Raw genomic sequence first — 14,516 nt, forward strand, 5'->3', positions numbered from 1 at the left:
CTCTCATTTGTTTGGAAAATGAAGAAAGGAAAGGGAATTTTTTTTTTTTCTTTTTTCAAAACTTTTTGACAAAAAGCAAAATAGTCTCACACCTGTGGTATCTCTGTACTCAGGAGAAGCAGCAGAGTGTATTTTGGGGTGTCATTTCACATAAACCCATGGAATGTGTGAGCAATATATCATTTAAATTACAACTTTGTGTAACAAAAAAAAAAAATAATTTTCCTGATACTTGGTGCAAAATATAAAATTTTCCATGGACTTAACATGCCTCTCAGCAAAAAGCTTAGGGTGTCTACTTTCCGAAAAGGGGTAATTTGGGGGGGGGGGGGGATTTGTGATAGGTAGTGAGGAGTGACATCAATTATTTATGCCCTTAGAAAGCCTGAGGGCAGTGATTGGTTTTCGGGGTCCTGTACGCGGCTAGACTGCCAAAAAGTCTCACACATGGGGTATCTCCCTACTCAGGGGAAGCAGCAGAATGTATTTTGGGGTGTAATTTCACATATAGCCATGACATGTGTGAGCAATATATAATTTCAATGACAATGTTTTTTTTTTTTTTTTTCAAACACCTGTGACAAAAAAAATTGAATATTCAATGGGCTCAACATGCCTCTCAGAAAATTCCTTGGGGTGTCTACTTTCCAAAAAAAAGGGTAATTTGGGGGGGGTTTACTGTCCCGCCATTTTAGCACTTCAGAAATGAGACGGACAGCCAGAAAGTAAAAGCTGCGTAAATTCCAGTATATACACCATAGTTTGAAGACGCTATAACTTTTGGGCAAACCAATATACGCTTATTGGGTTTTTTTTTTAATCAAAGACATGTAGCTAAATACATTTTGGCCTAAATGTAGAACAAAAAAATTAGTTTATTGGATATTTTTTATAAGAAAAAGTAGAAGATTTCATTTTTCTCAAAATTTTCGTTCTTTTTTCGATTATATTGCAAAAAATAAAAACCGCAGACGTGATCAAATACCACTTAAAGAAAGCTCTATTTGTGGTGAAAAAAAGGATGTAAATTTAGTTTGGGTACAGCATTGCATAATCTCGCAATTGTCAGTTAAAGTCATGCAGTGTCAAATTGCAAAAAATGGCCTTGTCATTAAGGGGGTAAATACTTACAGTCCAGAAGTGGTTAAAAAAAAAATTGTCAGGACCAGAGATCCCAGCAAGGAACTAGGCCCTTACTCCTGACTAGGCAGACAAAAAACGAATACCTATTGCAGGAAGTAGGAGTATACCCCCAGGGACTGCCCCCATAGGCATGCTCAAGCTTTTTTCTCTGCCTATTGTCCTACTCCTGTAGGGGGCAGTATAACCCTACGGTCATGAAGATGAAGAGCTGTGTCCGTCAATGAATGAAAGCAAAATCCCATTTTCTCTTTCATTCATTGACAGACACAGCTCCTGATCTTCTTAACAATTGGGACGTTCCAAAGCAGTGTTAAACATGAGGGGTGGGAACAGCGAAAAATAAATTCCCAAGGCTAAACTATAGCCAACCATGTAAACAGGAGCTCAACCAAAAGTATTGGAGCCCACCTGAAAAGAACAATACCCCCTCAAAGAGGACCAGGTCCTCCAAACAGCAGCCTGCAAAACCCTGTGGCCAAAGGAAGCATCTGCAGTTGTCAACACATTCACTTCATAGAACTCTGTTAAATTGTGCACCGATGACCAGGTGGCCGCCTTGCAAACCTGCGTCACTGATGCCTGATGACGGAAGACCCAGGAGGCACTGAGCGCCTGAGTAGAATGTGCCTTGATAGGGAAAGGAGGAACTTGACCCTTGATGGAATCCATCTGGAAATAGTCGTGGTGGAAGCGGACAACCCTTCCCGAGGCCTATCCGTGAGCACAAATAGTGAGTCTGATTTCCTAAAAGACTCCGTAGCTGCCAGGTACACCCTAATCTCCAGGATCACATCCAGGGCATGCAAAGCAATTTCCTGCGGATGTTTTGGCCTGGGACACAGGGAAGGCAACACAATGTCTTAATTCAAATGAAAATCAGAGACAACCTTTGTAAGGAATGACAAACAGGGGCGAAGAACCACCTTATCTCTTAGACCACCAAGTAAGGTGAATGACAGCATAACACCACCAATTCCGACACCCTGAGCGCAGAGGTGATGGCCACCAACAAGGCCACCTTCTGGGACAGTGTAAGCAGGGGAATCTCCCAAAGATTCTCAAAGGGAGGCTTCTGGTGGACTGACAGCACCAAATTGAGGTCCCAAGGCGGTAACAGAGACCGCACTTGAGGAGCCAAATGCTGAATGTCCTGAAGAAAAGTATGCACCAGGGAATGTGTGGCCAAGGGCCGTTGAAAGAAGACCACTAAGGCCAAGATCTGGCTCTTGATAGTACTCAAGACCAGTTTCTGCTCAACCCCCCCGTTGAAGGAAGGTGAAGATCCGAGCCACCGAAAAAGAACGAGGATGAACCCCCAAGAGACCCACACCACGCAATGTACGTCTTCCACGTACAATGGTAGATCTTCCTAGAAGTAGTTTTCCTAGCTTTTAACAGCTTTGGAATCATTGACTCAGATGCATCAGCACCTGGCGTTCAACAGCCAAACCGTCAAAGCCATCGACTGTAAAGTAGGATGGAAGATTGGTCCATGGGACACCAGATCCTCTCTGAGAGGAAGCTTCCAAGGAACCTCGGTGTCTAGCCGCACCAGATCGATGTACCAAGTCCGGCGAGGCCAGTCCAGGGCAACTAAGATTACCGGAATCCGGTCTGCCTCTATCCTGCAGAGAAGTCTTGGCAGAAGCTTGAGAGGAGGAAAGGCGTAAATCAGACGATACTGACCCTACGGGGCCACCAACACATCTGTGGCATCCGCCAGAGGATTCCGTGACCGAGCCACAAACATCTGCACCTTTCTGTTGACCTGGGACGCCAACAGATCCACCTCGGGAATGCCCCACCGGAGACTCAACTGATGAAACACCTCCGGGTGAAGGGACCACTCCCCTTGGTCCAATGCCTGCTCCTGAGGTAATCTGCCTGCCAGTTTTCCACCCCGGGAATGTGTACGGCAGAGAGGGTATTTTGGAACTGTTTTGCATACCTTAGAATGCCAGCTACCTCCAGGGCAACCAATGACACTTCTTGTGATTGACATAAGCCACCGCCATGGCATTGTCTGATTGAATGCGCAATGGACATCCCTGAAGACGATTTGTCCAACATTCCAGGCACAGTATGATCACTCAGAGTTCCAAGACACTGATCGGTAGTCTGAACTCTTCCAGTGTCCAGTTCCCCTGAGCAGAATTTTTGCTGAGGACGCCTCCCTAGCCGGACAGGCTGGCATCCGTGGTGACCACTGTCCAATACAAGGAGAGGGAGGATTTGCTTAGCCTAAAAGCGCCAGGGAATAAAACCCCCATGTCAGGGACTTTCGTTCACCAGCTCAGATTATCTAGAGACAGCAAAGTCTCGTCCCATTTGGCCAGAATCTCACTTTGCTGGGATCTTGTATGGAACTGTGCAAACGAAACCGCCTCGAAGGTAGACACCATCAGGCCCAGCACCCACATGCAAGTCTGGAGGACGACCATCTGCTGGACAGCAGGAGACGAATCGCAGCCTGCAGTTTTTGGAGTTTGTCCAGAGGAAGGAGCACTCTGGCTAAGGCTAAGACGAGTCCAGAGTCAGACCCAGATAGTCCAGCTTTGCGGACAGGACCAGAGCAGACTTCTGAAAATTCAGAATCCAGCCAAACTCCCTCAAGAGTTCATATGGTGATTTCCAGGTTTTCCACCAGAGCAGTAAGAGACTCCGCTCACAGAAGGAGGTTGTCCAAGAAGCCCAGTATCGCGATCCCCCCATTGGCGTAACAATGCTAGCACCGGAGCTAACACTTTTGTGAAGCCCTGAGGAGCAGAGGTGAGACCAATGGGTAATGCCACAAACTTATAATGCTCCTCTCCCACGACAAAGCGGAGGAAGCGCTTGTGACCGGCACATATTGGAATGTGAAGGTAAGCAACCTTGATATCGATAGAGGCAGGAAAATCCCCCTGATGCAAGGATGCCACTACCGTGCGAATGGACTCCATTCTCAACTTCTGCAACCGCACAAAGCAGTTCAGCACCTTGAGGTCCAGGATTGGACGCACCTTGCCTTCCTTCCTGGGAACTGTAAACATGTTTGAGTAAAAACCCTGAAAATGTTCCGATGTCGGAACCGGGAAAATCACCCCTTAAAGAAACAGGTCTTGTACTGCCCCAAACAGACCCTCTAAGCGGTCTCCGGGGACAGGCGCAAGTTCGAAGCGAACCTTGCCGGGGGGAGGGGGTGAGAGCGCAACTCAATCTTGTAGCCGGACTGTATTTCTTCGTGAACCCACTTGTCTTGTACCAGGGAAGTCCACAGGTCCGGAAACCAGCGAAGACGTCCCCCCCACCCCTGATACAGGTGAGGGCGCATCTTCATGCTGATGGAGCCTTGTCCGCAGGTCTGGATAAGCCTACTCTCTACTTGACAGATCAAGTTCGCTTGGATCCAACAGAGGAGGCCCTGAACAGCTTTGATCCCTTGTCAGTCGCCCTGAGAGACGAAAAAACTTCTTATGAGCCGAGAAGGACGGCCCATGTCTACGACGAGGGTCATTGCTCTAAGTAGCCTGCAGAAGAAAGGTACTCTTCCCCCCTGTAAGACCCTTAATGATGTCATCCAGGGTAGCTCCAAACAGGCTATCCCCTTGAAAAGGAAGATCAGTCAAGGCCTTCTTATAAATCAGGTCCACAAACCAGCATTTGAGCCAAAAAATACCCCGAAGGACCACTGCTGAAACTGAGAGCCTAGCGAATAGGGGAGCTGCATCCAAAGAGACATCACAGATAAACTGCATCCCCTGGACCAACTGGTCCGCCAGCTCAGCAAAGGTGGGGGGAGCTACTCCCCCTCCAGGTCACAGAGTAAAAGCTTAGCCCACTCGGTCAGAGTTTACGACATAAGTGCAATGGTAAATACTGTACATATTGCGAGCCACAGCCTCCACCTTCCAGCCAACTGGGTCCTTAAAGGCTGGGGACTCTTCAACTGGAATTATGGTTGCTTTGTTAAATCTGGAGACCGCAGGGTCCACCACCGGTGGAATAGTCCAATTTTGAAGAAGGGACTCCTCATAGGGGTACTGCATAGCAAATCGCTTAGGGACCACAAGGGGACGTTTTGGTCATTCCCACTCTTTAGTGACAATTCTGCCAAAATAGGCAGGGAAAGGAAACACCTTTGCCGCTCTGGATGGCCTGCTAGTGTTAAAGAGAACCAAAGCCTCCATTTTTAAGGTCTCATGCACAAATACAATCAGTGCATCCACCAGCACCTTTTTGTGCGCAGTTGCAGAAGTGGAGGAATCATCCTCACTATCTGAGAATGCAGGGTGCGTGGTAGCAGACCCAGCAGAGTGTCCCATGTCCGCGGTTGCTGAATTAGATTCAGGATCTGAGGCGACATATGAGACAGGTGAAGGCAGGAGGCGCTTTTTGCTAACCTGTCGCCCAAAAACCACCTCCACCCGGGACACAAAGGACTCCAGGACCGCCGTAGGTGCATCGATGGATGGTTGGGACCCGGAAGGCCTCTGAGAGGGGATCAGGTGGGGAAATGTGCTCCAAAGACTCCATGAGTCAATAGGGGGACCCCACAAGGAGTGGTGTAAAAACAGTAACAGAGCACCTAATCGATACTCAACAGAGAGGGAGAGGACCCCACCAGACTCACCACCCAGCAATAACAGGCATCTGCAGCCACCAGGATAATCTGCACTCCACGTGCGGTGATCAGGAAGTGAAAAGATCCAGGACTCAGCATCAGGGGATGAGGTGGGCTTCCACCACCAAAATCACCACCCACAGGGCTCCACTGTCATGGTCCCTGCTATTTTCAATAAGAAACCAATGCAAAATGGCCCCCTGGACTACACAAACATGGCTGCCGTGCATTGAGCTACATCAAAGCGGACCCGTACGGCACCACGAGACTCCCAGGGACCCAGCAGGGATTCCTAGGCCTCAGAAAATGGGACAGGAAGGGGGGCCCCTGGCAGAAGACCCCACCAGGTACAGCCCCCCCCCCACAGCCGATCACCTGGTCACCGGTGGCGCACCCCTCCCCTCCATCGCCAGCACCCTGCCCCCACCCCAGGCGGTGAACCAGGCCACCCTACAGCCCGAGCGTCAGTAAATTAGGGGGGAGGAGGGGTGGATGGGGGGCGATATGGGCCACAGAGACATCCAAATTGATAAGGGGGGTGCCTAACGGGAAGGAGGGGAGCCCAGAGGTACGACTGTCCCATGGAGGGGCCAACGTCCACCCCAAAACCCTCCATGGGGAGAGTCATTTACTATACCAGGAACCAGGCGGGCACTGCTCCAGACAGAACCTCCTCTCCATCGAAATAGCGGGGGGGGGGGGGAGGAACGCTGTGACTCAGGCCCAGACCCGGTAGTATGCAACCTCGCGAAGCGTTTAACTTGCAGGCCAGCCCCTGTTCAGTGGGGCTATGTCGCGGCCGACCTAGCACGGAGCTTAAGTCTGTGTGTGCTCGCTGACCAGGCCGGGGTTGACCACTGGATCTAGATTATCCTGCCCGTTGCCCAGACCGGCAGTTGATTGTCGATCTCACAGGAAAAAAAACAGAAGAAAAAATTCAATTGAAAAAGAAAAAATTGCCAGCACCAGAGATCCCAGCAAGAAATTAGGTCCTTACTTCTGACTAAGCGGAAAAAACCGAGTACCTATAGCATAGAGAGGAAGTATACCCCCTGGGACTGCCCATATGTGTAGCCAGACTTTTTTTCTGTCTAGTGTCCTACTCCCGTAGGGGCAGTATAACCCAATGGCTAAGAAGATTAGGAGCTGTGTCTGTCAATGAATGAAAGAGAAAAGTAATTACTGTTTTGTTAAAATTCAGCTTCCAATGATTTTAAAGAGGTCTGCATATGACACCAGAAATTCAGTAATGTTTGCTTAATCTGTCTTGAAGTTAAACCAGGTATGCACAGACTGATGTCCAGTTACAATCTGATTGCACAATCTTTGTACAATCAACTTTAGACTCAGCCCCGGTTCACACTACTGCGTGTGCGGGGTTCGCATGTCATGTCGGAGCGCACTGCTCCGACATGACATGCGATCAGCTGTGCGGTGCGAGTATAGCCATACAGTTTGTATGGCTAAATTCGCATCGCACCCGCAGCAAACACGCACAGGAGGCATTTTTGCTGCCGCATCAGGATCGGATCGCACAGCGGTTCACACTTGTGCGATCCGATCCTGTGCGAACTGCACGATCGCACTGCGATATGCGATCAAACTGGGGGTGTCGTTAAGATTACATTGACACCCCCAGCGGATCGCATATGGCAGTGTGAACTGCCGGGGGTGCGTGTGCGATGCGGGAACAGGCTGCGAGTTCGCAGCCTTCCCGCATCGCATCAGTGTGAACCGAGCCTTACCAAAAACTATGTAAAACAAGGACCTATCTAATGTATACAATTTGTGTTCAATCAGGGAAGCTTAATCCGTCTCTAAGCAAACCTAGGTACGCACAGACTCATCCCTAGTTACAATCTGATTGTAAAATGTTTGTACAATCAACTTTAGACTTACTAAAAACGATGTAAAAGGAGAACCTATCTATCTATGTATCCAATTAATTTGTATCCATTCAGGGAAGTCCTTGCACTACATAGTTGTTGGTAAATCTAAGAGGACTGAACAATCAGTTTGTAACATACTGTATGTGGTGAGCTTAAGGTGGTGTGAGAGAGAAACTAAGAGCAAAGAGTGAAATTATGAGATGGAAAGAGAAAGACAGAAAGTGAGACGTAAAATAATTAGAGGAGGAGGAGTGATGCAGACAGAAAGAGAGCAATAGCAAAGTCTTATTTCTAGTTTTTATTTGTAGGGAATATGGTAAAAGAAATGGTCTCTATTACAGATGTATGCTTACCCTCTGCCACAGTAAGGAGATTGTTGAAATCAGAAGAGTTATATGAAGGTGGAGGCTCAGAATTTTTAACATTCCCTAAAGGAAGAAATGGGTCATAGTCTATGGAGGAGAGATCAGCCAGACTTAAAATATACTGGCTTTGTTGAGTGTATGTGTTGGAGCCGCAAACACAACAATGTAGAACCTAGAAAAAAATACATATATTAATTATTTATATATATAATACAGAAAACAATAAGAATAGTAATTTCTGTTGCTGCATTCACACTATAGCATTTTGGGAACACACACAAATTGATACAATTCTGTGCATGTTTACAAAATGCACAAAAAACATGTCATGCTTGAAGTTGCCATTCACTGTTTATAGCACCTCAAAAATGGCAAAAGCAGACACAGCAGATACATGTTCACCATGCAAAAAACACACGACAAACGCAACAAAATTCACAAAGCTCAAAAAGGTGCATGAGCTACTTTGATGCATTTATCCTGCGTAGAACAGCCAGTTGAAATGAATGGCATGTAGCGCAACAATGTTAAAAAAAAATATATATATATCTATATATATATATATATTTTTTTTTTTTGTGTAGGTATTTGGTTGATTCTGTTGGGGTTTTGTGCTATTTAAATGTTGTATTATGTATATGAAAATGTTGAATAAAGAGTATTAAAAAAAAAAAATAACAATAAAAATATAAATGCGTACATGTGTAATGCCTGGCATCGAGCATCATAGTGTAAATGGGACCCAATAGGTCAAATTAAAAACATTTCAAGTATAATATTTATATAAAGGAAACTAGAAATAGATGAAATTTACACTAATAGAGACTGTGTCACCCTTGACCTCTTTTTTTTGATAACTCTAGTTGCCTGACTGTCATGGTATCACTGATCCAGTGAGCAGATCAGTAGTTTTGGCATTTCCCTAGCTTGAGTTGTTGTGTGTTTGTCCTAAGCTTGTGACTATTAAAACCAAAGTCAGCCAGGTGACTAGCATGTTAGAGAGGAGATCAACAATGGAAACTTTCTTATTTCTCTCAGCACATAATCCATTTAAATGTAACCTAAATATTAGATGTAAAGACAATCCAACATTATCATAATGATTGCTAAACTTTTTTCCCAATGACACAAACAAGCATTAATCAGATGTTCTCTCTCTCTCTCTCTCTCTCTCACACACACTTGTCTCTCACCTATTGTATTTATTTAACATGGATACATTTGACAACATGCCAAAAATCATTCCCATTGTGTTAAGCCTACTATTCACTTTGAATAGATTGCCAAAGCACCATAACATGCATGAAACAGACATGCACATTTTTTTAAATGTGGCACCGACAGTTTACATTTGTGTATAGTGGTGTGCTATATGAACAAATAGCATCACAATGCACAGTACTGTGTTCCATGTGTTGCAGTAACATTCATTTTTACAACATGTACTACCAGGCACTGGTGTGAATGGGCCCTTACAAGTAGAAATGAGCTAACAATGCAGTACAGTAAAGAAATCAGTGTCTAATCAGTGTCTAATTTGGGGATTTCCCTTCACCTTCTGTCCCATAGGCAAAGAATGAAGTGAGAGTAAATTCCTCCAAAGTGGGGGACTTCCTGGTTGTCACCAGAACCTCACTGGAAGATTTCTCTCTGTATTTCAGTTTTAGTGTCAACCCAAAATGTGTTATTTTCTTTCATTCTCTGTGATAACGGTAAACAGGACAAAAAGAAATGAAGACTCTCCCCAATGGCAGAGACATTTAAAAAAATCCTGAAGTTGTTCTAATCCCTCTCTACTCTATCCAAAAGTAGAAAGTTTTACCAAACCTGTTCGGCCTATTTTTTTTAGTAAAAAAAAAAAAAAAAAAAAAAGCACCAACAACTAACCAAACAGAAAAAGGAAATAAGAATAAAAATCATTAGGATTAAAATATTCTCATGCTTCACTACAATTGATAAAAAGATGTCATGAGTGAGGCTGCCTTGCTTAACTCATTCTGCTATTAAAGAAATCATGCATCAAATCAACACCACAAGCCTCCACTTGACCCTAACAATCAATGAGGTGTACGGTGACTTAACTAGATTAAAGGCCCATGCTTAAAACCATGCCAGTTTATAGAAAGATGACTCAAGTGCTGATGGGAGTGTATCCAACATAATAAAGTTACCATGCAATGCACACACATATAATACTTACCCTGTAAATGTAGTCAAGGAGGGATGGTTTAGGTTGATGTGGCTCTTCAAGGGGAAATGTAGATATTGGCTCTAGCAATGTCTGCAAGGGAAGGGCCATGCACCAATCTAACAGGCACAACAGAAGGGAAACTATAAACTAAAAGGGGACAAAAGAGAGAAAAGATGACTGAATTTTACAACAAACAGACCAGCTACAAAGCAGGGCAGTCACTTTAGGCTCCATTCACACCTGAGCGTATAGTATTCAGGCATTTTCTGGGGCTTTTTTCAGATGTTTTTTGGGGCTTTTTTCAGGCGTTTTTTGCAGGTGTTTGGAGGCAGGCATTGACATCTAACAAAAACGCTTGTAATCTGTCAAAAAAGAAGCTCATGTACTTTTTCGAGCTTCAGGTGACAAAACGCTCAAATGTGAACAGGGGCCATTGAAATGAATGGGATTTCGCTTGTTGTGCATATTGAGACTTCAGAGATGAGCGTTTTACGAGCTGAAATACACTCAGGTGTGAACAGGGCCTTAGTATTTGATTGTGTATTATCTATATCTGACAGTTTATAACAATATTATTTCACAGATTAATTTTGCCAATTCGTCGGAAAAGTAAAGAGCAGTCCTTTACTGATGTGTACTTGAATCAACAGCATAAGTGTTTCTTGGATCCCAGGTTCTTGGGTAAGAGAGTAATTTAGGAAAGTAGCCCCTGGTACGTTTACGTGAAGATAACCACAAGTAATTACATACAAGCAGGGTTCGTACACATTTTTACCAATAAAATACCATGACTTTTCCATGACTTCAAGTAAATATTCATGACCTAATGTTTCATGAAATGTCTATGTATACATGTTAAATAAGAAGAAAATCCATGTTACACCCAGCACATTTTTACTAAAATAAATGACAAGCTTTTGTAGTGTATAGTCATGATGGATAAGGTGCAGCCGGACTGGAATGGATGGCACAGATGCACAAATGCGGCGCTTACATCGAGGGCAGCTCTTTCTTAGGCCGAAGCGACAGTCCCACAAACAGGCAGAAGAGAGAGAAAGGCGCCACTCAGTGTAACAGATGTAAATAATTTTATTGACACATATTAAAAACATACATGGAGGTAAGCGTCTAACTTTATAGCTTGGCGTCCTTCCGGGTCCGTGTTGTTTCCGTCCCTGAGGCTGGCCAGCAGCCGGGAGATGACACTAGGGGAGAACCAATCAGGGGACTCCGTCAGATCGAGGCAGCGGTGAAGCGCATACCTCGATGGAGGGCCGCACGAAAGTGATGACGTGGGGGGGGGGGGGGGCGGTAACCGGTTTCGGAGCATGCGTGAACCGCTCCGAAGCGCATACCTCACTGGAGGGATGCACGAAAGTGATGACGCAGGGGGGGGGGGGGGGGTTAACCGGTTTCGGATACCGCGTCATCACATTCATGCGGCCCTCCAGTGAGGTATGCGCTGCACCGCTGCCTCGATCTGACTGAGCACCGCTGCCTCGATCTGACTGAGACTTGGTTTTCCCCTAGTGTTATCTCCCGGCTGCTGGCCAGCCTCAGGGACGGAAACACAGCGGAACCGGAAGGACGCCGAGCTATGAAGATAGACGCTTACCTCCATGTAAGTTTTCAATATGTGTCAATAAAATTATTTACATCTGCTACACTGAGTGGTGCCTTTCTCTCTTTTCTGCATATTCGAATATACAGTTATTGTGAAACAAATTTCCATGACTTTTCCAAAACTTTGTGGATAAATTATTTTTCAAAATTTTTCCAGGCCTGGAAATTGCCATTTTAAAATTCCATGACTTTTCCAGGTTTTTCATGACCGTACGAACCCTGTACAAGGTCCCCTTAAAGGATTACAGGTGAAACCAGGGAAGGTGGAGTCAACTGCAGGCTTCTTCTATCTCTTGCGGTCTCTGAAATAAAGTCTCCCTACCATAGTTCTTGTTCTGTTCCTGTCCACCTTTGAGCTTTAAGGTTTCATGCCAACCCTGGGGTGCATGCTTAGTGATCTGTGAAATCACTAAAAAAGTACAGGGGAAAAAAGTACATAGCAAGGAGCTGCCCTTTAATTTTATCTCCCGACTAGCAAGGTGAGTACTAGGGAATTTTCTCTCCAAATAAAGATGTTTTTTTTTCCCCAGATAGTTTAGGTGTCCCTGAATACATAGGAAAATATTACTTCATGGTTATACCTTTTTATCTGTCTCCACTGAAGAATTTTCTGCACTTGGTAGAAGGAAGGAAATAGTTGCCACAAGAATCTAAAAGAAAAGATCCAACAGATACTCAATAAACAGATGCTTGTATGATGCAACCCCAAAGGGGAAATATTCAAATCTCAAACAAAAAGTAAGGTTATTCATAATATGTTGAGTTGGGCCAAAAGGAACCAAAAAGCACACCACGTAACAAGTGTGTAGCACAGTAAGCCAAAGTGGCAAAAAAAAATGTATCTCTGTGGCTTCACCCACTATCACCTTATTTTTAGGATATCTGATAGAATGAAACCTGTGAATATCTTTTGTGTTTGAAGGCCTCTATTGTGCTACAAATCTCAAGCACAGAAAATAGATTTTTTGTAACAAATTACCATAAAAGTCTTTTCTCTGAGTCCTCTGACAGTCGCCGCCCATCCATTTAGCCCTCACTATTGGGTAATGGCGCCCTCTGCAGGAGTAAGCTAGGCAGGTAGAAATGTTAATAAAAAACTTTTCTATATTTAGACACACCTCTAGGGGGCCGACCCCAGCCATTATCCTGATCCAGTTACCACTGGTCCTCAGTTTGTAGCAAGCAGTACTGGAAGGCTATAACTCCCAGACCCAAAAAAAAAAAAAAAAGAACAAACAGGGAATCAGACTTCCGAACAGATCCCGTGGCAGAAAGGTAAACCCTGATCGCTCAGACCACATTCAAGGAATGCAAAGCCACCTCCTTGGGATGCTTGGGCTTTGCACAAAGCGAAGGCAACACAATATCCTCATCGAGGTGGAAAGACGAGACCACCTTGGGAACAAAAGACTGATTGGGTCGCAGAACCACTTTATCCCTATGAATCACCAGATAAGGAGAACAGCAAGACAAAGCCACCAGTTCAGACACTCTGCGAGCAGATGTGATAGCTACCAGAAAAGCAACATTCTGGGACAACACAGGCAGAGGAATCTCTCTGAAGTTCTCAAAGGGAGGTTGTTGTATATACCAATACCAAATTCAGGTCCCAGGGAGGCAAGGGAGCCTTCCTCCGGGGAGCCAGATGCCGCACACCTTGGATAAAAGTTTAAATCAAAGAATTAGTCGCCAAGGGACGCTGGAAAGAGACTGCCAAAGCCGACAACTGATCCTTTATCGTGGTCAGCGCCAAACGCTGATCCACACCTTCCTGCAGGAAGGCCAAAACCTTTGCCCCCGAGAAAGAGCGAGGACGGAAACCATGCGTCTCGCACCAGGCAATATACGCTTTCCAGGTGCAATGACAAACCTTAGTAGAAGTAGCTTTACAAGCCTTCAACAAGGTAAGGATGACAGCATGCGGAAGACCCCTATCACTCAAGACCTGGCTTTTAACAGCCATGCCGTTAAAGCCAGAGACTGTAAAGCAGGATGGAAGATCGGGTCTTGAGACAGAAGATCATCTCCCAACGGATGGGAAAAAAACATAAAGAAAACAGAGACGCTAGGTCCCGGCCAGGAAGAGCTAGCCTACTCCTGACGCTAGACAGCATAAAACTGAGGACCAGTGGTAACTGGATCAGGATAATGGCTGGGGTCGGCCCCCTAGAGGTGTGTCTAAGTATAGAAAAGTTTTTTTATTAACATTTCTAACTGCCTAGCTTACTCCTGCAGAGGGCGCCATTACCCAATAGTGAAGGCTAAAAGGATGGGCGGTGACTGTCAAAGGACGTAAGAGAAAACTGTTTTTCACACAGACTAAATATTTTTTTATCGAGCTAGCATTAAATACAATCCCATTCTTATTGATGAAAATAAAACTGCAGTCATACTTTAGTATAACTGTATCTTCTTTGCTCATGGTGTATTCAGTTAATTCTGTCCCTGTATAGTATAATTAAAAAAATGCAAGTGATTGGTCAAATTTACCCAAACAAACTGTATGTATGAAAATTGAAGTAAGTGGATACTGTGGTGGCTAAAAGCTGATTCTAGCACACTCCACCATTGAACACAAAAAGCATTAAATATACGACTGGCATTTATATTATTTTAATAGAATTACAGCGTGTAACATGATGATCCTAAGGGTTTGATCAAGCAGCTCCACTGAGTAATGCAACAAGACCAGAGACAGAACT

General features: G+C 44.8%; 1 protein-coding gene across 2 annotated transcripts in view; it reads right to left on the reverse strand.

The window, feature by feature from the left end:
• Positions 1 to 14,516, reverse strand: part of RALGAPA2 (Ral GTPase activating protein catalytic subunit alpha 2) — a 685,399-nt gene that overhangs the window by 265,076 nt on the left and 405,807 nt on the right. For both annotated transcript variants that reach the window (XM_082251348.1, XM_082251349.1), the window contains 3 exons: positions 12,396 to 12,464; positions 10,201 to 10,338; positions 7,989 to 8,172 (listed from right to left, as the gene is read on the reverse strand). In XM_082251348.1, the coding sequence (XP_082107474.1) occupies positions 7,989 to 8,172; positions 10,201 to 10,338; positions 12,396 to 12,464 (391 nt within the window). The remainder of the gene's footprint in view (positions 1 to 7,988; positions 8,173 to 10,200; positions 10,339 to 12,395; positions 12,465 to 14,516) is intronic.

The sequence above is a fragment of the Pelophylax lessonae genome (genome assembly GCF_965119305.1).
Source record: "Pelophylax lessonae genome assembly, chromosome: 3".
NCBI classification, from domain to species: Eukaryota; Metazoa; Chordata; class Amphibia; order Anura; family Ranidae; genus Pelophylax; species Pelophylax lessonae.